The sequence below is a fragment of the Heloderma suspectum genome, chromosome 1 (assembly GCF_057233095.1).
Source record: "Heloderma suspectum isolate Gila_16-S chromosome 1, 16-S_ref, whole genome shotgun sequence".
Classification (NCBI taxonomy): domain Eukaryota; kingdom Metazoa; phylum Chordata; class Lepidosauria; order Squamata; family Helodermatidae; genus Heloderma; species Heloderma suspectum.
Genome location: NC_139458.1, coordinates 262,571,070 through 262,595,200, shown reverse-complemented (window position 1 = coordinate 262,595,200; position 24,131 = coordinate 262,571,070). Strand labels below are relative to the sequence as shown.

Below are 24,131 nucleotides of genomic sequence, written 5' to 3'. Positions count from 1 at the left end.
CCTGCATTCCAATGGGAGACAGAGCCAAGGCAAAAGTGGGCAGGACTGACAAATCCAGCCCCCCCACCTGAAATATGTAATTGTTACTGATTTATAGTGGGAAGCATGTTTACTCAAAAGCAGGCAGGACAGGCCTCTGCATGTCTACTGAGCAGGAAAGAATCAGGGGAAGAAGCTGCCAAACTGGATGGGGAGCCCTAATAGGCCTTTGCCATCCCTGTTTTAGAACCACTCTACCTTTTAATATTAATTTTACTAAAGGCACCAACAAGCAAGCCATTACACAAAAACACCTAGCCATCCTGTGACCCTGAGAAGTTAATTATATTTCCCCAGCCTCCACCCTTTATGAGATGAACATGAAAACATACCACCGCTTAAGGGTGTGTTTGCAATAATGTTCACATATGGCTCCAAGGCATAAAGCAGCCCTATAGCTGTTCTATAAGGAGGTAGTATCAACATTATTTAAACTACTGCTGGTATGTGCACACAGAAGTAGAATTTCATTTTGCCCCTTTTGCTACAGTGTTTCCTGCTATCAAATAGATGAGTAATTTTTAAATCTGAATACAAGATGGTCACTTCAACTGCTATGGTAAAAATCAAGTTACTCTCTGGCTATTTGCTTATTTCTCTCCTTTGCCTCTTCTCTCTTGTGGACCAATTCCTACTTTGTTGGTTAGACAGGTAAGATAATAATTATACTTAGATTTCAGAGGTTAATAATTATACCTCTGAAATCTAATTAACATAATTAATTGATGCACTAACAGACACTAACTTGCTGAGAAGAAGTCTTTAAAAACCCATGTTATTTTCATATTTGCCAGTTTATTAAATGAAGGGAGAGCTCTTTAAAAGGGCAACCATCTATCTTCTCTCTGTTTGACTGAGCCCATTAAATTAGCACACATTTTACTTAGTTTTTGATCAGATCGTTGGAGCTCTGGAGATGAAGAGGTTAATGTCCTGAAAGGAAGAATTCCAAATGATTTTTGAATATATTTGATTGATGGTGTTGATGGTGACAGCCCATAATCCACATAGTTACAGGACACTTCTTCCTAGTAGGTCCAAATTCTTAACCACTCTCTAGAGAACTAGAATTATGCATGTTTTAAGCATTGGGTACTAATGTGCACTCCTTGCAAGCCTTTCATCTTATTCTACTCTTAGCTGTCTTCATTCTTTCTCCATTGAAGCCAGCCTCTCTCTAAGTTGGCTAAGGAAGGAATTATGAATGATAATGAATGCTCACACTTGCCTAAGGATCACAGGTATTCATTCCGCAACTTTGAAGTCATTACACAATGTTTCTGTTTTCAGTGTATCAATGCATTGTCCTAGTGATATCCTTGAGCGTTCTTAATCAGCTTTCCTCCACTCTTTCTGCCTCTCCTCTGGCTACCAGCACATTCTCCAAATGTGTGTATTATTATTATTTTGCTCTGAGGCAGTCTGTGATATTTAGGAGAATGAACAGTTACCAAAAAAAATCGTTGCATGAATTCTTCATTTTATAACATGCAATTTTCTCTCCATTGTTCTTTTGCTTTCTGTTAAGCTTTGACTGATGATGGATGTTTTCAGCTATTTAAATGTCCTTTGCACTATAAAGTTTGTTATTTATGCAGAAAGATGGAACTATGCCATCTGCATTTGATTATTAACTCCTGGAGTTTGGCTTCTAGCAAAACCTAGAAGAACATATTTATTTTGCCAATGAACAAAACCCTATGGCTTTATCAAAACCAAAGTAATTATTCAACAATTCACCTTACATGTACTTTAAACATAATTTTTTGACATTTAAAATGCAACCAGAATAGCTATTTGAAGCTAAACAGCCAGTCTTAAATTTCAAAATTAACTGAGAAACTGGAAAGATAATAGCAGGCCTTGTGTGTGTACGGTGTGTAAATGCAGCATAAATTTGCACCGTCTGTTTTTAGTTTGAAACATTTGTGTACAAGAATGCAGAACAAGAGCTTCTATATTTTGAAGATCATTTTTTCCACTGTGAGACCTAAAAGGGCTTAGATAGATATTTTTTAAAGGATGCATTGACTTCATCAGAGCTGTAGTTCTCTTTTGAGAAGGGTGAGTATAGCAACAGAAAATATTCAGATTTTGTTACAGAAGGTGAAGATAGGGTATTTTAAATGTAATATTGTTCCAAGTAGGGCAAAGGGGAAGAAAGAAATGCAGAGTCCCTAAGAATCCCCAGTTTCCTAAAGCAGTTGCCATGTGTTATTTTGCAGTATGCTGCTGAGTTGCTGGCAGTGGTCCGCCTACCCTTCATCCATCCCAGTTATCTGCTAAACGTTGTTGACAATGAAGAGTTGATAAAGTCTTCAGAGGCCTGCCGGGATCTAGTGAATGAAGCAAAGCGTTATCACATGCTACCGCACGCCCGACAAGAGATGCAGACTCCAAGAACCCGGCCCAGGCTATCAGCAGGTAAACCACAGCTCACTTCAAAGCTGAAATTTTGGGATCTGTCATTTTTCTTCAGCTGTTGATAGGATGGTTCAAGCTGTTTACCGTCTGCATATGAATGCAAGATTAAATGGCTTCCTTTTCACTCTCTCAGTGGGACTTCCCAAGTTACAGTCAGAGTAGAACATTTGGAAATCGGGTCCCCTGTGGTTCTGCGTCAGGTTCTGGTACTGATTCCCCCCTCCCCGTGGCAAAAGTATTTAGAGAGAGAACATTCATCATCACAAATAAGGTGCTAAGTCTGCATCAGCTGGTTTTCTTTCACCAATAGGAATAGCTCAGCACAGTCAGGAGGTGAAAACTCTGTATATGTATTTTTTTTTAGATGACAAGAACCATTGGTATTGAATCCCTTTGAAATTCCCTATATCCTGGAATACATTAATATTGTCTTACACGGGGCAGTATAATCTTTACCTTATATAAAATCATTGTGTTGTACAATTTAAAAAATGTAAATCAAGATATTCTTAAGTAAATAAGCTTTCCTGACTAAAAACCCAGCCATAGTTTTATTAGTATAATTGCTATATTTTCAATATTTTTATGGTTTATATTTTGACATTGTTATTGTTGCTCACCGCTCAGGAATGTTTTAGATGTAGAACAGTCTATAAATAAATAAATGTGCCTGAATCTACACATGTAACACACAGACTGAGCCTATGCATATTTAGTCAGAAATAAGCTTCACTAAATTTAGGGGGAATTCTAAGTCAGCATACATAGAATTGCAATCCAAAACCTTTATAGGGCCAGTGCTATTTTCAGGAAGAGTGAGGCATCCACCTCAGGCAGCTGCAGCTAGGGGACAGTAGTCCCCCTTCCACATTACTCATGAGCTTCCCATGGCTCTCCCCATGTTCCTGAGCCATCGGCCCACTTGTTGCTGGCCTGGGCTGTCTGTCTGACCTCGCCTCACCTTGTCACCTTCTCGCAATGTGTCACAAACAGCACTGTTGAAAACTGCCCATCTAAGTGAGCAGGCCAGTGAGCAAGCCAAGCTACACACTTCACCAGGCATCACACATGCCTTGCTCTACTGATGTAATGCATACTGGTACCGCCACAGTTGCACTGAAGCATTTGTTTTGAGTGAACAGCAAGTGGTGCCAAGTAGAGTCGTGAGCAAGGGGTGATGGGGTATTGAAAAACTTGTGTGGCCTGCCTTGCTGCCCTCTGGTGTGATGGAAGGCACTGTCACATTGGCAATGTTGAAGTAAGTTTCAGCTGCTAGTCTGGTTGACTTCTGTACATGGAATGATTTATGATTTACTTGTATGAATTAACATACCACTGCAAATAAAAATACTACAGTGGCATACAAAGTTCAAACAGCAACAGTAACAAAAACAGAATAAAGATAAAACAGTCACATACTAAATAAAACCAATATACATAGCTGGGTCACACGACAAGGAAAGCACGAGTGAAGAGGTACATTTTAAGCAAGTGCTTAAAATGCAAAACTGTCGGCGCCAGCCTAATATTAAGGAGGTCTCAGGGTTGGGTGGTGGCACCACCTTGCCCTTTGCCTCAGACAGTAAAATGAAATGTTTCAAATGTCTCTTTTTGGTAAGGAAATTAGACTTTTCAGTGGACAGTTTTAGATATTGTTTTGAAAACTGGTTTCTGACTGCCGCTATTCTTATTCTGTTTTACCATTATTTACATTTTTATAATTTGTATAGATTATTTTAATTTTGCCCTTGTATATTTCCTGCCTTGGATATATTTTTATAAAAAGGCCAGCTAGAAATACTGAAAATAAATAAGTAGAGAATAGCATCAGGTACCATGCCTTAACTTACTGTCAGGGGAATACGAAAACATACAAGTCAGAATTTTTACCATTGCAGTCCTAAAACTTCTCTGTGCACCTATTATATTGGGAGATACTATGAATTCTTATATCAACTTTAGGTAGGCTTATATGTGGAAGGAATACAGAAAGCCTTTCGCAGTTGCTTCATCCCAGCTAGCAAAATAAAAAAGCCAAGAAATTGCTATGTCAAGTTGCATCCTGTTCAATTTGCAGATACACTGCCTAATCAGGGGACATATCAGAAAGATGAAACACATAGTTTTTTCAATAACAACCCACTCTCTAACTCTTTAGCTGGGGGTGGCTAATAGTTTATCGGTCAAAGGTATTTCTGAAAAGTGCCTATTTAATGTTTGCAGATAAAATTGTAGGTGTAATGCAAACCATTTTCAGAAGCTTGTTGATTAGGGAAAAGTAATTTTCCTGGGATAAGGAGAAGGGCATGATTATTCTTGTAGGTCGAAGTCCAATTATATGAAACTCTTCACATGAACTCACAAAGGGTCTTTAAATCTTTTGTAAATATTGCAGTATGTGCATTGCCCTCTTGAGGTCACTTATTATAATCACATTAGATCTGGCACAAGTGAGGGGGGTTTGCCATTTTTCGAAAAACAATACTCTTATTGCCAACACATTTTTACTTCAAATTGTGTAGTGTGTCACTTGTCGATACCATTTATATTTAAAAAAGAAGAACTTTTCAAGAGATGAAATACATAGGGAATATAGTGAACAGTCATTTCACTACCAAAGGATGTGTGATTACTGCAGCTTTTGAAAATGTTCCTAAACTATTTGTGTTCTCAGAAGGAGTATAGAAATGCAATGCAGGAGAGTAGCTGCTTTTTCAGTTTCTGAGAGAAAACACATATAGGACAAATTTTGTGAAGCAGAGCTTAAGAGGAGACATCCACATGCTATGTCATGCTGGCATCTAAAGATGTTCACTAGAAAATTTTGCATGGCTTAGTTGTCTATTAGAACACAGTTCATTCTTTTAGAGCACAATCCTGTGCATGTTTACTTGGAAGCAAGTCCCACTGCATTCAGTGGCGCTTACTCTCTAATACATTGGTTTAGGAATGCAGCATAAAGTTGCAGTCCTAAACACTCTTGCCAGGGAGTAAGCCCTGTTGAAAACAGTGAGACTTACTTCTGAGTAAATAAACATATGTTTGTTCTTTAAGTATGGAGTAATTATTCAAATCCTTATTATGGATGGTGAGAAGTGGAATGTCTATGTAGTATTAATTTTTGGAATATTTAACCTTGAATGTAAGAGTGTGATCATTTCAATATCTGCTTGATGTGACTGTTTTTTCTTTTAAAGTTAGCTGTAAGCTATTTTTGAAAAACAAAAAGGACATAACTGTCAGGGAAAGAGGAATGCTGAAAAGGAACTATCTTCCCCTTCTAACCTTATTCCTTATTTGTTCTCACGAAGTTCATTATTCTGGTTTAATTAGAAAAGGGTCCATGCATTATCTAGTGTTTAAACAGGAATACAGAAATATATTTGATCATGCTTTAACATGTACCCATGTTTAGCTTGTTCAAAGTTTAATAAGAATATAAATGTATTAAGTGTATAATAAAATTTAACAGAAGCATCCGTGCAAGTATCCTCTAAAAGAGGATTTGGGATTATGAATCCATGTGTGTTTGTGTGTATGTGTGTGTGTGTGAGAGAGAGAGAGAGAGAGAGAGGTAAAAATACATTTTTAAGAAATGTATGTTTGCATCCTAGGTGTGGCTGAAGTAATAGTCCTAGTTGGAGGCCGTCAGATGATTGGGATGAATCAACGAGCCTTGACAGCAGTAACGTGCTTCAACCCTCAAAGCAACAAATGGTACCCACTGGCCAGCTTACCCTTCTATGACCGGGAGTTTTTCAGTGTGGTGAGCGCTGGAGATAATGTCTACCTTTCAGGTGAACAGCAAGGATTGGAGAAAGGAAGAGCATTGTCTATTTGAAAACTGTTTGGTCTACAGGATGAATGTATGTCAGCTTGCCTGGGAAAGAGAGGCTTCCTTTTATCACTTTCCATTTCACTTCAGCTCAGATTTCCTCCCCAGTGCATTCAGCACTTGTAACGTGTAAAGGATAGGTTCAACACCCCATCAAGCGTGTGAAGAGCTTCCCCTTGCAATTGCAACACAGTGTAAAACATTGGATGGAGCTGGATCTAAATGACGGGTTTCTATATCTTGAGTCAGTTTGACTGAGCTGCTGCATACCTGACCTTTGTTGTTGTTCAGTCGTTCAGTTGTGTCCGACTCTTCGTGACCCCATGGATCATAGCACGCTAGGCCTTCCTGTCCTGCGCTGTCTCCCGGAGTGTGCTCAAGTTCATATTCATAGCATCGGTGATGCTATCTAACCATCTCATCCTCTGTTGTCCCCTTCTCCTTTTGCCTTCAGTCTTTCCCAGCATCAGGGTCTTTTCCAGAGAGTTTTCTCTTCGCATTAGGTGGCCAGAATATTTGAGCTTCAGCTTCAGTATCTGTCCTTCCAATGAGCACTCAGGGTTGATTTCCTTTAGGATGGACTGATTTGACCTCCTTGCAGTCCAGGGGACTCGTAAGAGTCTTCTCCAGCACCACAGTTCGAAAGCATCAATTCTTCGGCGCTCAGCCTTCCTTATAGTCCAGCTCTCACAGCCATACATTACTACTGGGAAAACCATAGCTTTGATTAGATGGACCTTTGTCGGCAAGGTGATGTCTCTGCTTCTTACTATGCTGTCTAGGTTGGCCATAGCTTTCCTCCCAAGGAGCAAGCGTCTTTTAATTTCATGGCTACAGTCACCGTCTGCGGTGATCTTGGAGCCCAAAAAAGTAAAATCTGTCACTGCTTCCATTTCTTCCCCTTCTATATGCCAGGAAGTGATGGGGCCAGATGCCATGATCTTAGTTTTTTTTATGTTGAGTTTCAAACCAGCTTTTGCACTCTCCTCTTTCACCCTCAACAAGAGGCTCTTGAGATCCTCTTCGCTTTCTGCCATTAGGGTGGTATCGTCTGCATATCGGAGGTTGTTGATCATTCTCCCGGCAATCTTAATTCCGACCTCTGATTCATCCAACCCGGCGTTTCTCATGATGTACTCTGCGTATAAGTTAAATAAGCAGGGCGACAATATGCAGCCTTGTCGTACTCCTTTCCCAATTTTGAACCACTCGGTTGTTCCATGTCTGGTTCTTACTGTTGCTTCTTGACCCTTGTACAGGTTTCTCAGGAGACAGGTAAGGTGGTCTGGTACTCCCATCACTTTAAGAATTTGCCACAGTTTGTTGTGATCCATATTTGCTTATAAGAAGGTTCACTCTTGTTCATTTTTTAAATCTCTTGTTGAAAATGAACTGTAACCCTCTTGTTAGTTCTAGTGAAACTGAATAAACTCTTCTCTCAGACTTTAAACTGGAGGAATACAGAAATGTCACTTCACTAATATCGTGCTTGACTTTTTTCTTTTAAATACATTTGTACAATACAACATATAAGTAGGGTCTTGGGTGGTGTGGTAGGATGTGACTCACAGGCAAATAATATCTTGCTACTACAACTAAAGAAGAATAATCAGTAGTAGTAGTTGTTGTTGTTATTGGCCATATCCAGTGGTTGTGTGAGCAGAAGGCAACTCAACCAATCTTTCTCTTACCCTCCTCCTTGTTGTAGCCCCCTGTATCCCCCCCAAACTCTTTCCAGAGGGTTGAGAAGGCCTCCTTAACTGTGAGGGCTATGTCATACAGGCTACAGTGTTAGGGGGCACATCACTTAAATCAGGGGGAAGGATCTTATGCCACCTGACACTCTGAAGAAGGAAGGGAAGAGAAAGATCAGTTGCATGACCTGCCTTCCACATGTACAACCATTGGATACAAACCAATAATAATGGTTGTTCTAGTAGTTGTAGTAGTAGTAGTAGTATATTAAAAGTTATCTCTATTTGTTCGTGTTTAACTTTGGGAATTCCTCCCATTTTATTTATGTCTAGATGTTCAGTTAGGGCTGCTCTATATATTACATAGCAACTAATCTGGGTTTGCTATCAAGTATATGCTTAATAGGTAGCTGCCGCCAATCACACGTCTCTGGACAAGTATGCTTGTCTGATCCATGGTTTCAAACACCTATTTGTTGCTTTTGCATGTTACAGCTGAAAGTACATATTTAAAAAATAATAATCTTACTTCTACACCTAAAACCTGTAATGTATGATGTGATTCTTCAAGGAAGTATTTAGTTATTGTATTTTGTGTCTAGAATCCCATCGATTTCAGGGGTATTTTCTTTTTATTAGCATCCATTGCCAAAGCAATGTGACACTTGTGATTTCCAACTAGAAGATGTCTAGGAAGCTGCTTAGTTGCTTCATACCAGTTGCATGTGTACCTGAATAGACTGCAGGCTATTTATGAATGCTGCCTGGGCATATTCCCATATGCAAATGTCCTGCCTAGTCTGACATCATGACAGCCTTAAAAAAAAAACCCTATGGGAAGCATGAATAAATGACACCAATCTGCATCATCGGAACAGATGCTTGCAACTGAGGGTGATTTATTTTAATTAGTCAAGTGTCATTTGGAAGAAGTTCTTATATTGCAACTGGCTTGCATTGCAAGATATACCAAGAGCTATATTTCCTCCAAGTCACGTTGATCTTTTTTTTCCCCTTCCAAATAATGAGGGCAGGTGGCATGGAATCTGGAGTCACCCTCTCTGATGTCTGGTGTTACATGTCGCTACTTGATAACTGGAATCTCGTTTCCCGAATGACGGTCCCAAGGTGTCGGCACAACAGCCTGGTATATGATGGGAAAATTTATACCATTGGAGGTCTTGGTGTAGCAGGCAACGTTGATCATGTGGAGAGGTAAAGTTGCTCTCTTCATACATGTCATCACATGCATTGTCTAAGAAAATAGTATCATTTAAAATTCTTTACATAGAATTCGTTTTTTAAGATGCTCATAGTTTTATGACACACATTAAAAAGCTACTTGGTAGAATGTCTGAGAATAAGGTGTCCCAGTAACGTGGACCAAACTCAGTAACTTCTGCTTGAGCTTGGTCCGGTCCTCCCCTTCCCCCCGCAATCCAAATGCAGCAGGGAGAATGAAGTCAGAATACAGTGCAGGCTGGTCAACGTTTGGGAGGTCACGGGTAGCCTTGGGTGGCAAGGCCAGCTGAAATACAGAGTTCCAAACAGAGTCTGAGACTAATCCTGAAAGGGCAGTCCAACCAGGAGTATGATCTGTTAGCAGGGTCTTTGAGTGAAACAAAGATTGGAGGAGAAAGCCAAGGGGCAAGCACGTCTCAGGAACAAAATAAAGCAGGTAGGTAGAAGTCAGAAACATGAGAGGTTCACCAGGCAGCTGGGTTACACAGAACATAGAACCTGTGTTGTTTCAGCTGTGGATGGATTAGAATTGAAAGCTTATATAGCCTGGTCTTTTATAGACCTACCCAGACCCAGTTGCAGTTAGCTCACCCCTTAGGGCTTCCTGTTCCTGAGGAGCCTTCCTATTTCTGAGAACCCCTTTTATTCCTCAGGAGCTTGGTTTCTTTGGGCCTTCAGGCATATGCTTCACCAATGGGAAGCCACCTGAGCCTGCACCTTTTGGCACTGACATTCTCCAGGATGGGTGGTTGCTTGGCCTCCTTCTCTCCATGGGCTAGTTAGATTCCTCAGGATCCCTGTCAGTGGATGCTTCAAGGACCACTGTTGCCAAAGGGCCTGGTGTAGCCACATTGAGGTGAGGGGGAGGGCCTACAGGAGTGATGAAGTCACGGGGTCTCATGGGGCTTTTGACCTTGGAATCTTCCTCAGAGGACGAGATTTCTTGTCCTGGGCCTAGACCAAGCATGACAAACTAATATAAATGCATATTTCGAAAATTCACTCTTAGCCCTACATTTCGTCAGGCAGAGTTAAGTCACACTGGAATGTTTATATTTTTGTTCATTTATATAGTGCTGTAGAATAGTCAAAGCACTTCAACTATATTATCTTGTTATAACCTTGACAACATCTCTATAAGGTAAGTCAGCGTTACAGTCCCCATATTTCAGATGAAAGGGAACTGAGGTTGTGAAAGAGTAACTTGCCTATGTCCTAGTGAGGTTGTGGCAAAGTGGACTTTATGTAGTGGACTTTACACAGAGTAGGCTGCTGAACCAGTTTGGGTCTAAGGGCTGGGTTGTGTACCTGCGGGCCAGATGACATTAGAGAGCAGGGTCCCATCCATGATAACAGGGGTAGGACGCCACCCCCGGATATCATCAGGTCCCTGGCTGAAGGGCTGGCTGGAACTCCTCTAGCCCGAGCCTTGGTTAGGGAGCCTCATTTTACTAGTGGCTGAGAAGGAGAAAGAGACGTTGACGCTGTTTGGTTGGCTGGTGGGAATACTCCTTGAATTCGACTTAAGGAAGTAAGGTACAGTGGTTAGAGCAACAGTGCTGTGTTAGCCTTGAGTCATGGGGAGCTATAAAAGGGGGGACCAATTCTGCTGCCACAAGAAAGTGCAGGCAGAAATCCAACTGGGAATGATGTTAGCACAGTGGAATAGTAACAAGGAACCTGTTGGAAGAAGGAACACAGCACGTAGTTAAACTATGGAATTCGCTACCACAGGATGTAGTGATGGCCACCCATTTGGATGGCTTTAAAAGGGGGTAGGACAAATTCATGGAGGAGAAGGCTTTCGATGGCTACTAGTCCTGATGGCTATGTGCTACTCCAGTACCAGAGGCAGTGAGCCTATGTACATCAGTTGCTGGGGGACATGGGGGTGGGGTGCTGTTGTGCTCATGCATTGCTTGTGGATTCCCAGTCGACAGCTGGTTGGCCACTGTGTGAACAGAATGCTGGACTAGATGGACCCTTCGTCTAATCCAGCAGGGCTCTTCTTAAGTTCTTAACTTGGCTGATCTGATTTCCCTCATCAGAACGTTTTAATTTTATCTCGCATGGGGCAAAAGTGAAATCAGAGAATAACATCTAAGATGTATATAGATTATTTCCTACTCATTTGTTATTTTGTGAGAATGTGTATGTGTGTGAGGGGACTAGGATCGTAAGCTTTGCAGCTATATATCTATGGGCATACAAGGACACTGCTATCCTGGAGCTAGTAATAGCTGAGAAAAGACTGTCAACAGCAAGCCATTCCTTGCCATGGCAACTAATAGAGGTTAATCCAGTTTCTGTCTTCCCACCAGTCTCCTCTCCTCCCCAGTTCCTGTTTGCTGTAAGGGAGGGAGGGAGGGAGAGGGGAGTTAAAAAGTAAAGACACCCCACTGTGCTTGCATGTTCTGCCTCCTTAGGGAGGATGTGGAGTTAAGGCTTGTGAACCTTTGCTCAAAATTTCCCTGCTTTTGGGTGCTTGAATGAAAACTCAGTAGTCTTAGCTCTTTTTTTGGTAAACTTTAGGTTTTTTGTTTATTGAATATAAACAAATATTTCAGCATCAAAGTATATCTCTGGCTCTTCTAATATAAAATTTGAGTTCAGTGAAAAACGGTTATGCATGCTTATCCATCAGGAAAATAGGTTTTTCCTATACTTTCATCACATCCCCCAACGCCTCTCCATGGATGGGTAAGTAGTTCTGATGGGTGTTTCTTCAACTCTGCTATAATTAATCTGCTGCTTCCTACAAAGTGACTTCTGAGAAGCAAGAATAGAAATAGGTGTATCTGTACTGGACTGAACACTCCTTTTTCGCTTTGATTGCTTCAGTTTATTATGTGTAATTAGACAGAAGCTTTCTCTCAACAATATTGTGGTGCCTTGATGTCTTCAAAAGAATTGTACATATAGCCTTAACCAGTAGTACTTCAGCCAGAAGATCCTTTGAAGAAGAAGAAAATATACAGGAAGGACAATCCAGCACAAAACTTCAAAAAAATATCAATATTCATGTGTGATATCTAAACAGAAGACCAGCCTGTTACAATACAACTTTATTTTTCCATGACTACTTTTCTGCAAACTGTACTTTGAATAATGGATAAGATAGCAAAGGTATGGTATATAAACACCAGATAATGATGGTGCAGAGCCTTTATAACAGAAATAAATTAAAGCATTCACTCATAAAGCTGCTAACCTAGACAGAGACAAATTAAGAGGACAAGGCTAGGCAAAATTGATGTGTGTTCAGATACAATTGGGAAAGAGGGAGAGAGTGATAACACAGAGAGCTTTTTCCATTCAGCATGAACTGCAGAGTAAAAAAGCAATCTGAAACAATAAGAAGATTGGGGAAAGGGAGAAACACAAAATAACTGGAACGAGGGAAAAGAGGTGTACACTATCATAACATCAATAATTTATTTTATTTTTGTTTATTTTGAAGACTTGTATGTTGCTTTTGAAGACTATAAATCTTACTGTTTTTAATAATAGTCTGCTAGTTAGGTCATTAACATATAGGCTTGGTTAGTGCATAACAACTACCCAAAGTATGGGTTGTCATTGAATTGTTATATGCGAACCCTGCAGTATGGTTTAACTATGGGTTGTGAACAACCCAGGAAGAGAACCCATGATTGGTTGATGGTTTGTGAACTATGAATTGTTCATGGTTAACAACCTGTAGTTAAACCATAGTGCAGGGTTCACACCTAACAACAAGCCATGATTCAACAACAACACATACTCAACCCATACTCAACCCATTTTCTGGGTTGTCACTACGTACAGGTCATATACTCATCATGATCTCAATTCTTCAAGTGCTGTTGCTTTTGTAGCCAAAATAGTACCATCCATGCTCAAGAGGGAGGTAGTAGCAGGCTTGGGGAAACTCCAAGGTTTGCAGAAGTACAGACAGTATTGGGGGGGGGGGACACCTTAAGGATGGGGAATCCCCAAAACAGCCCAATAAGGAGTGAGCATGTTTAGTAGCTATGCAATGCTGACTGACTGTCATGGAAAGAAAATGGAAATCCATCTGGGAGGTAGAATGGAATGGAGTATCTTGAGGAGGGCACTGAACAGGAACACTCCACACACTGCAACATTTTGTTGCAAAAATCCCACTTACGAATAGTGTTTGACATTTATATAGTGCATTTAGAATATTCAAAGCACTTCACATATGTTTGCTCAGTCATGCTCACAACAGGCTTGTGTGATAGGAGAGTATTATCTCCATATACAGATGAAGGACTTGGATTATAAAGGCTTGCCCAAACCAAACTAGTGAGTTTGTGGGTGAGGTAGGATTTGAGCTGGGGACTTCTCAGTTGGCAGCTGATGTTCATCATCCCTGTACTACTTGTTGCTCTGGCAGTTCTGAAGAATTTTGTAGACTTAATTTAGATCCTGTGTTTTCACACATTTGCTACATGAGATTATGCTTTTCAGTGTGATTCTGCTGATCCACAAGGACATTAGGGGCTAATGCCGAACCAGCCCTATTGACAGTGCACTCTACACGGCTCGCGTCCTGTGCTACTTGCACAGGCGCAGCACATCCAAAGGCGTTTTAGCTCTGAACCCTGTGCCATAAGGAACTGCCATCTAGTTGTATCCTTACATGACCTGTCTGCTCAACAAGGCACAGAGGAGAGTTATCACAAGGAAGAAATTGGGTTTGGTTTCTGGCACTTAAGGGTCAACTCAGGTCATTTATTCCACCATCACTAATAGGATAGTGTGTTACTCCTGGACCTGCACCAGCAAGTGGTATGTTCAGACCCGAAAATAAAGATTTGGAGAAAGTACAGAAACAGGATGGCCAGAAGCACTTTTGTCTGGGGAGAAATCCTTTGCTGTGGCTTCCGTCGATTTAATGCCATGCTTTGGAAGGAGATCAGAAAGGAGATATTGTGGGTCTGCTTCCAGACAGACTACCAAATAAGGTGGAATAATAATTGTAAAAGGATGAAGATGCAAACATAGATTCAGAAGCGGAAGGTGAATGCAACAAAACCACACTAAAGTGAAATGCCTATTGGATCAGTGCACCAGTTTTTGAAGCACTGCTTACAAAAAGAGGTTAAAGAGAAATGCCTTTCAAGTAGGCATCACTAGCATTTGACCAGGGTGGCCATATTTCATGTGGGACTAGGTTCTGTTCCATTGAGAGCTGTGCAACAGAGCAACATTTAGCAGTTGCCATTTTGTCCACTAACATAGTGGTGGGGGCAGCTGTGGGACTTCTGCAACGCTCTTAAAGAAATGGAAGCCCTGCCATGTTTGGAGTATGTGCAGCCTGCCTATGTTACTCTGCAGGCGAAGTGAGATTTCTGAGTAAAACAAAAAGAATTATGCTTCATGGGGAAGGGAGGGACTGAATGTAGCCTGTCCACCATTTGCTGTGCCAAACAGCTGATCCATGGAATTTTAACCTTGACAGGGCACTGTGTGCGCAGGACAGGTCTGGTCCATTAGCATTGCTAGCTACCCCTTGCTGTTTTAATGAGATATGTTATTTTATTGTTGTTTTATTGATTTGTTTTACGGTATTTTATCATGATTTAATCTTATGAACCACTTTGGGATGAAAAAGAAAAAGAAAAAAAAAAGAAAAGTGGTATGGAATCTTTCTAAATTAAAATAAATAACTGGTGGCAGGACCAGCAGGAATTGCAGGACAGGAAATGTACAAAGGTGGAGCTTTGCCAGCCATATCATCAGCTGGCTCACGGACCACTCGTCTCTGCTAGGTGAATCAGTAACTCTTTGTCTGTACATGAAAGACTGGCATTGCAGGAGCACAGCAAGGCAGAAGAACCCACACAAATCGAGGCAGAAGGATAGCAGGGAAAACGCTGGATCACAAATGCCTGGCAGCAACCTTAACTGGATTCTCCAGAAAAGCTGAGTGAGCAAAAGAAATCAATTCTGGAGAAAAGGGCTAGTGTGGAAGTGTCCGTTTCATTGTGGTATTGGTGTATCTGCCAGTGTTTGAACATTCTAAAGATGTAGATTTAGGATCTTCCCCTAAATCTAGAGATCTTGTTCCCGCTACGTACCAAACAGATTCTTGACCCATGCTGAAAGTAAAGCCAGTACACTAATTCAGGATCTTAATATTTGCATTAGTATTTTAGCACATTCTTCTGTTAAAAAAATCAAAATTGGTGAAGCATGTTTTGCAGCCAACTTTTTGTTGTTCTTAGTCTTAATCTGAACTGAAACTGAAGTGTTGTGCATTTTAAGGACACTTTGCACCCCACTGTATGTACATTTCTTGACTGTAAATAAACCCTGTTGGTTTCACAGGGGGACGGGGCGTGGAGGAGAGAATTATGTTTTCCGTATACCTGAGGCAAGCAGAGAAGTGTAAAGAAAGAAGCCAGAATTAAATTGTTTACCTGTTTGTGAAGCAAATAACCAGAGACAGTGGATTGGAAGGAAAATTTTATGAAGTGAACTCTGTGACCTATTCTGTTTTGGTTTAATTAAAAACTACAAAGCTCAACATCCCCAAGATTTAATGGAAGGATGTTGGGAACCTGAAAAGCTGCATCCGTTGAGGGTCAGACTGCACTCACCTCTTTAATCATCTATCTCACTCTCTCTGGGCGCTTTAGGATTAGAAGGTTACCTCACTCGCTGACGCACACCCATGCACGAAAGTACAGTTCCGTATTTGAGGAGAGGGCAATATTTCAGAAATTTCACAAGTCTCTGCTTGTCTTTGGACATATTTGAGGTGTAGATTTAGGCGATAAATTGTACATGTGAAAGTGTCTGAATGTCAATCTGGAAGCCCTATTCTGGAAACAAAACATTGTACAATGAATCCTGCCCTGGGAATGTGCCAATTAGCTAATTTCTGTTTCCCCCTTTGGTTCATTTTTTTCCTAAAAAGGCATTCTATCAGAGAGAATTTAGAAGAGATTGAACACCTTTAGAATGTGTCTTTCACATGTTCTTTCTTGTACATCACTTCCCTTATTTAATTACACATTTAATTCCATTATGGATATTCATGTTACTCTATTTTTAACTGCTTTTGAAATTAAGATCATGCAAATGTATTTACTACAGTTTAGAATATTAATAAGTTCTCCTTTGCCTTTTATCTTTCTCAGTTCCCCTCCCCACCTGCCTTTTTTTACTCTTAACAGTTAGAGGCACCATCTAAAATTTCATTAACAATAGAGAAGTCCATTGCAGAAAAAAAAAATCCCGAGTCAGAAATCATGAATGCAGACAATTTTCATGTTTGTTAACTGTAATTCCTCAGTGGCATTAGGTGATTGTGTGTGTGTGTGTGTGTGTGACAGAGAGAGGGAGAGAGAGAGAGAGAGTTGTAATTTATTCTTGTAATTTACTACTCCAGCTATTAGGTTTATGAATCTGCTATTTATCAGGATGTGTTGCAATTCCATGGAAATATTGAAGCCTAACAACCATTTTGTTTTTTACTCCCAGTCTCATTTTGCAGGTGTTATTTGGATCACTGCCATGTTAGCTTAAAAAAATAAGTCTCTGAACCGGTGACATTGTCTAAAATGAATCTTCATCTGTGGTTTATTAACTGTACATCTTTATGGTCAATGGCTTAATTAAATCTGATGCCAATGACCTTAGAACTAATTTAGCGCTCTAACACATGTTCTTATCTTCTGTGCTACATGGAAAAATGGATGCAGCAGTGAAATCTTATTCCTGCAGCACATTTTCCATTAGCATTTTCAGCATCCTGCAGTGAAGTGTGGTAGTTTTGCCCATGTGCTGAAAATTAAATAGAGGCAACTTGCACATCACCGACATCCACATTTAATGTCTAGTTAACTGAGGCAAAGAGAGCTATCATGTTGCATTATGTCTGAAGATCAGATGATCTTCAAGCTAAACAATTTAAGTGCATTAACACTTGCCTGTTTCCAGTTGCTGTTTGATATCACTCCACTGATTTGCAAGAATAATCTCATTCTATTCTAATTAACAGAAATTAATTAGTAAAAGTCATATTGACAAAGGTATCTTGGATTTTTTTTTAGCCTGGGAAATAATAAGACTTGAGAGGCATACATAGAGAATAGATTTCATTCCCCCAGCCCCTTCCCTCCCTGGACATTGTCTGCATTAAAAAGTGTAGAAGACATTGATAATGTTAACTATCTACTGCCTGCATTGTTATGGGTTAGAAGATTTATTTGCCAAGATGTTTTCCTGGCTAGCCATTGGTCTGTGCCAATCACTGTAGGCTTATTCATATGTCTTTGTGTTTTAGGTACGACACAATCACCAATCAATGGGAGACAGTCGCTCCTTTGCCAAAGGCTGTGCATTCTGCAGCTGCAACGGTTTGTGGGGGGAAAATCTATGTGTTTGGTGGAGTCAATGAGGCCGGCCGTGCTGCTGGAGTTCTGCAGTCATATGTCCCTCAGACTAATGCTTGGAGTTTTATAGAGTCACCCATGATAGGTAAACAGAGACCACATTTCAAAATATAAATTGGGGGGAGCAGGGTACAACAATGAATATCGTGCTGTTGAATTGCTGGAAAATGATATATTCAAAATTGTATGTACTGAAAACAATGATGAAAACATAATGAATTTTTGTAAGATTATTAATGCAGATTATTAGGCAGCCTAACAGATATGTGTATATGGTACCAATGTAGGTCGAGGACATTAATAGTGTGTATTAACCCACACTGCAGACCAGTTAGTGCAGTGATGACTCCTCCTGGTTATTCCCTAAAAATTGGTGGGTTCCTAGGGGAGAGTGGAAAAGGCCAACAGAGGCATGTATACCCCGTGATTATGATATCAGAAATTATCACCTCTGACCCTGTTCAAATGTTACGTCACCACCACCCCTCACTTTTAGATGCAATAATAGTAGGAGGTCACACACTCCATCCTCTCACTACCTATACAAGGTAATGCCCAAATCATGGGATCCTTATTTGAACATGACAGCGTCTATATAAAAAGCATACCCTTGCTTTTTAAAGAGTTTCCATTCAATGGTTTGTGATTTTTCTGTGCAGGTGGGATTCTACATGAAAGTTGATGTAAAGATCACATCATGGTGATTTTCTGCCCCTTAAAATGGTTGTATGAATCGGTCTTCAGAAAAGTCCACAAGCGTCCTCTCTTGCATTAAGCCAAAGTCCTGTAGCTTGTGGACCAGTATTTGTATTTTAGCTATTGTTATCCTTTCTTCGGACATTGTGGATGTGACACTTGTTTGTAGCATCAATTTGTGGGTGTAACATTTTCTTTCCTGTTCCTTGACTGCTCTTGGTGTTCAGCCTAACGTGACATGACGTGCATACGATATAGCTTGAATCACCCAGCAGGACAACGTTAACCACTGGCAGTCATGTTTATATATTACAGCAGTGCAAACAAACCCATTCCATAGCTCTTTCTGTCACATGCACACACTGCTGCAGTTCATATAATCCACTGAGTGACATTATGAGGTTTTCCTGTACTCTGAGCAGACTGCAAAGCTGAATGTATTATTTAAAAAAGTGTTCTTGCTCCTTACAAAAATAATAAAAGACCCGCAGAAGCAGCAGTTCATTCCCCAGACTCGTTATAGTGTCTAACAGTTGTCAACCCATACAGACTTGAAAAAATTATCCCCAACTATCCCGAAGTACAAATTTGCAAATAGATAGCTTTATGCCCTAACAAAAATATGTCAGATCTCCAGATAATGAAAGGATATTTATGCTTCCTTGGAATAAAAGTAACTAATTAGCTAATGTTTGTACAATACTCAGAAGGAGGAGAACATTACAGTAAAGCTACCATTTTGTGATTTTGCCCAAAGATAAATAATAGCAGTTAATTTGCTTTTTTAAAAAAGATATGGAATACACAGGTTCAGTTAAGATCTCCAAAAATTGATCAGACCCCTGTAAGGGAAAGAGTGAAGGGTTTCCTCTCCAGAAATTTGATTGTTGCCATTTTAAATAGAACCTAAGCTATGTGAGTATTTGTGTGGGGAAGCTATACGCTGAACTAAAATGCAAGTCCAGTGACATTTTGGTTTTGTTCACAAACTTTCCACAGCAGCTTTGAAAGTTTCTTGGAGTTTATCATGAGGCAGAAGTCCATCCTGTCTTTATGCCCGCCCCCAAGGTCATTTTGCCTGAAAGACATCCTATCTGTTTGTTGATTCTGTGCAATAAATGGGCAGCCGCTCACATTTTGACAGACTTTTTCCTTCCCTGCAATTTATATCTTGGAGAGATTAAAGCATTCGATAGGCCTGCCAAGCTCTCCTTCTTCCGCTTTTCCTTAGCTGTGCCTATATCCGAGCCCTGGGCCAGAATATTAAATCCACCTGAGCTGTCTAGTCTTCTTTACTCTTGAAATCAATCTGGCTCATGGTTTTGATGTGATGTGAAGTCACCTCAAGTTGATTTCACCATAGGGCGACCTAGTAATCTGATTCTTTCAACGTGTCTCCAAACTCAGTGTTCTTTCTTAGCTTATTCTTAGGACCCTTACGGCAATAAATTGTGAGTCACCATTTGGAGACATGTTGGAACACAATGAGAGTGAACTTCACCATGAGTGCAAGTGCTGTGTACTGGTTAGATTTTAAGGGCTGTTTTATGGACTGTTCAAAGTCCCTCCTCAGCCACAAAGTTCACTGGATGACCTTGAACTAATCACCTTTCTCTGCCTAACCAACCTATACTGTGTTGTTGTAAGGACTGAAATGGGAGAGTACGTACCCTAGCCCTTTGGAGAAAGGACAGCATTAAACTGAGAAAATTATTAATTAATCCTGTGTTGCACTTGGAGGGACTAGAAATATTGTATTCTGGCAAAGTTGGAGAACTGACCTCAAAGGCAGCTCTGTTGGTTGCATCAACAGTGGTTGTGCAAAAGTGACAAGGAGTCCTGTGGCACCTTAAAGTCTAATCATTTATATTTAGACTAACAATTTTAGGTTTTAAGGTGCCACAAGACTCTTCATTGTTTTTGCTGCAATGACCTAACATGGCCTCTCCTCTGGAAAGTGCAAAAATGATGACCGAGATCTTGGACTAACCCAGGGTAATCTGGAGCACGGAAAAGCCATATATCTCAGCAACCTGAGGTAGGAGCCAAGCTCTTTAGCTGAGAATTATAATGAACTGGAACACAAGTCTTTCTTTAGAACCAACCACTGCTGTGTCTCAGTTGTTGCTAGCTTGTAATTTATTCTTCTTCTCTGTTTAATCAATAATCTAATTTCTGAGGCATGTACCACTGGGTATGCTGGTAATATGAGCCAGTGGGGAACTCGGTTTCAAACCCCTATACATTTCAGAGATCTTACGCCACAAAAACGGTTAACAGTTCAGAACTGGCTATGATGAGTATAGACATGGAAATACACTGTCTATTAGTAAATTAGTGGTGTATACAACTACCATGATATCACAATGACGCTATCAGTTGGAAAGGGCCTTTGCTTTAAGCTTCTACAGCAGAAACACAGTTTCATTCTCCAGCTCTATGTTTAGTTTTATTTTTAAATGTTTTAGTCTATCTTTCCTCCTCCTCTTTTTTTTTTTTAAGGCGGGGGTGTGGGAGTAGAGAGTAGCTAACAAAATCCATGAAATATGTTTAAAATGCATTGTACATATGCAGTAAAAGTCAAATGAAACCCAGATGCTAAAAACAGTGAAACACAAAAACAGATAAATCAAGGCTACTTTTTCAAAAAAATTACCTGATGGCAGAGGGTTCCACGCCCTGGCAGGGCCATGCTCCCTGACACCATTTAGTCCCCAGCTGAAGTGCCGACTGGAGCTCCTCCAGTAGGCACTTTGTCTGAGGACCTGGTTTTGCTGCATGTGAGCTTTCCCCAGCCGGGGAACACCCCTGCACAGCACCTGGTGGATGATCCACCTGGACCTTGGCTTTGCCTCCCCCTTGCTTTCCCCATTGGGGAGGACGTGGGACAGGCACAGCCAAGTCAGCTCAGTCACCTTCACTCCGCAGAGTGGAGGAAACTGAGCCATCTTGGCTGCACTCCTCTGGGCTTGCCCTAGCCATAGAAAGCCTCAGTGAAGCAGTCCCCTTTATGCCCAGTTTTTCTGCATGTGGACTTTCCGCAGGTGGAGAAAGCAGTCACACACCATAGCCTCCCCAGCCAGTGCACCTGGTGGAGGATCACATTTCATGCTTGGAAGGTTATCTAGCACCTAGTTTCTCAGAACTTTTCCATCTCTACCTCATATAAGTGTCTTGGGGAAATCATCAGGCTGTTTATGTGCATGCTCACTATAAACACTCTGTCATGGCAAGATGAGAAGACTGCAGACACTCATTGCAATGTCTGTCCAGTTCTTCCTCATATTCCTAAGCTGCCTTATAAACAGTTCAATAGTCCCAATTATTTGCTTTTAAAAACTTGGGACCAATTTCAACAATGTTATATTCTTCTTCGTGGGCTCTGTGCATCACACATATGGGCTCTGTGCCTGCACGGAGCCTCAATTCGGGAAACTTCTAGCTGAGGATCATTTTTGGCGGGAGCCCTCCTCCCACTGTCCACTGCAGTCCTAGTGGGTTCTCAGCCGTTCCCTCAGTTCTCTTTCGACCACCATAGTGGTTACTTCAAAGGGAACTTCTTGCAATCAAATTGGTTGTTTTTCGCCTCAGTTGCTGAGGTTCTATTCTTTATTTTTTAGGTTTGTTCCTGCTGTTCTCTTCTTCCATCATTATTCTAACTTTATATTTGGTGTTTTTTGTTTCGTGGCTCGTGGTCTTTGATCGATATCCGCCTCAGGCGGATGGCCCTACATGCCCCTTTTCGAAAGTGCGTGTGTTGTGGGAGCAAGTTGCCCCCCCCTCCACGGACAGCCACTCTTTATGTTTATTCTGCCTAGGAGAAGCACACGTAGTTGAGGTGTATCAGTCCTTTTCCAAGCAGGCTTATGCAAGCCAGGCAGACAGGTTGAAGGCAGCACTGTGGAAAAAGGCTTTGGAAGCAGTAGATGCTCCCAAAGGGCAGAGGTCTCGCATTTTGGAGGTATCTGCTAAATCGTCAGGCATGGCTTCGCCATGATCTGCATCACCGAAGCAATCTACTTCAGCTAAGGAACTCTCAGAACTGCCAACTCCTGGATGGTCTTTGTCACTCCTATTCTGACTGTCATGGCTCCATCACCGGTGACGACTTGACATCAAGAGGAACTTCTCACAGCCATCATGACCCAACAGTCGGATGCTGAAGATTATGAGTTGGATTCAACTTCTTATTCTTCTGTGCTGCCCCTATGTCTTCCTCTGATGATGTTGTCGGTGAGCCAGAAAGAGCCTCACCATCGACAAATATGGGACATTTTACCAATCAAGTCCTTCATATGGCCCAATCCATATGAAGGACAGATAATCTCCGCGCAGATTATCAGGCTTTGTAATAAGAACAACAACAACTGTTCTGTGCTTTCTCTTGGATTTTGGTTAAGCAAGTAACGGGATCCCAAAGTATCCCTTCCTTGAGAGGTTTTGCATACTTTACGGATAAGAATTTGTTCTCATTTAAACTCTAAATTTAGGTATCCTTTGTTTCATGTCATTTTTCCTAGTAATGCTTCTATTTTTAACTTTAAGAGTTCAGTCTTAAGGGAGTGACACATGAGTGATAATTTTTTTAATATACTTAGTCTTGCCAATTCCATGATAATCCCAACAGCAATTTCATTATTATAAGATACACATAGAGTATTCCTCTGGATATGTACTGGTAGACAGAAGAGTGTTCTTCAAAAATTCTCCACAGAAAAATGGGGGTAGTCCAGATATTTAGAGTTTTAATTTGTACTTCCTGAATGAGGTGAAAATCCTAGCGATGAAGCATCACCTACCCCTGAGGCTGGATAGTGAGACCAGTAGTGTGGGATAGTGAGTGGCATGTTCTGGAGCCTTATGTTAATGCCCCTTATCTAAGGAAGCTTAGACCTTCAGAAAATTGTCTCCATCACCCCCTATTTGTGCTCTGCATTTTTTGAAAATCTCATTCCTTGAACCAGTCTTGAATTTTACCTTTAACAGTTATGTATAAACACTCCCGCTCCGAACAGGTTCCATTACCCCACGAGGCTTTCCCTTCTAGGACTTCCTTGTTCTGTTATTTTCTTCTGAATGCCCTTTTGCCTGCCTTGTATATATTTGTTCAGGGGTGGAGAGCAGTGTGGTTCAGGAAACAAAATATTCCAGGCAAAATTTGCAATAGTAAGCTCCCACATTCAAACCAAAACAAAAACATGCTCTGGCACACACATCATTAGAATGGAATGATGATAATTTGTTAGACTTACGATAGAGGGCTTCAGATGACTTTCTATTTATGGAAATAGCAGAATATTTGCTGTTCTGTGGAGGGAAGGTGAATGAACAAGTACTGGTTTAAAACAGTTCCCTTTCTTATGTGCACAGGCTCTCCTGTCCTTCTGTATTTTGTTGGTTGTTTATTTCTCCCTAGTGCTACGCATCACCTCCTGCTTGCATTGTTTGGGTCGATTGCTTTGTACAGCCATTGCTGGGGCATTCCTCCTATTTATCTGAAGCTGGGTGCTGACAGTGCTTGAGGTATAGAGCCTGTCTCGTAGACTCTTGGCTTCAAGGAGCAACAAGAGCCCTCGCCAGCTGCCTGAAATCCTAGAAGCACTTGCTAATCACCCTATTTGCAGCTCAGTCCTCTCTTAGCTATGCTAGGAATCAGACTGCAGCCCGTCACACACCAGGTAGCCAGTGTCCTGTTATCCCATTACTGTAAGTTGATTGGCTAGGCTAGTCTTAGGATTCTGCTCTGCCTTAGATATGCAGACAGATTTTCAGGCACTGGCTTTTGAAAGGAGA

General features: G+C 40.9%; 1 protein-coding gene across 3 annotated transcripts in view; it reads left to right on the top strand.

Annotated features, from left to right (window-relative positions):
* Positions 1-24,131, top strand: part of KLHL29 (kelch like family member 29) — a 549,854-nt gene that overhangs the window by 500,464 nt on the left and 25,259 nt on the right. For all 3 annotated transcript variants that reach the window (XM_084826507.1, XM_084826506.1, XM_084826509.1), the window contains 4 exons: positions 2,265-2,463; positions 6,078-6,260; positions 9,027-9,207; positions 17,534-17,727. In XM_084826507.1, coding sequence (XP_084682633.1) covers positions 2,265-2,463; positions 6,078-6,260; positions 9,027-9,207; positions 17,534-17,727 — 757 coding nt within the window. The remainder of the gene's footprint in view (positions 1-2,264; positions 2,464-6,077; positions 6,261-9,026; positions 9,208-17,533; positions 17,728-24,131) is intronic.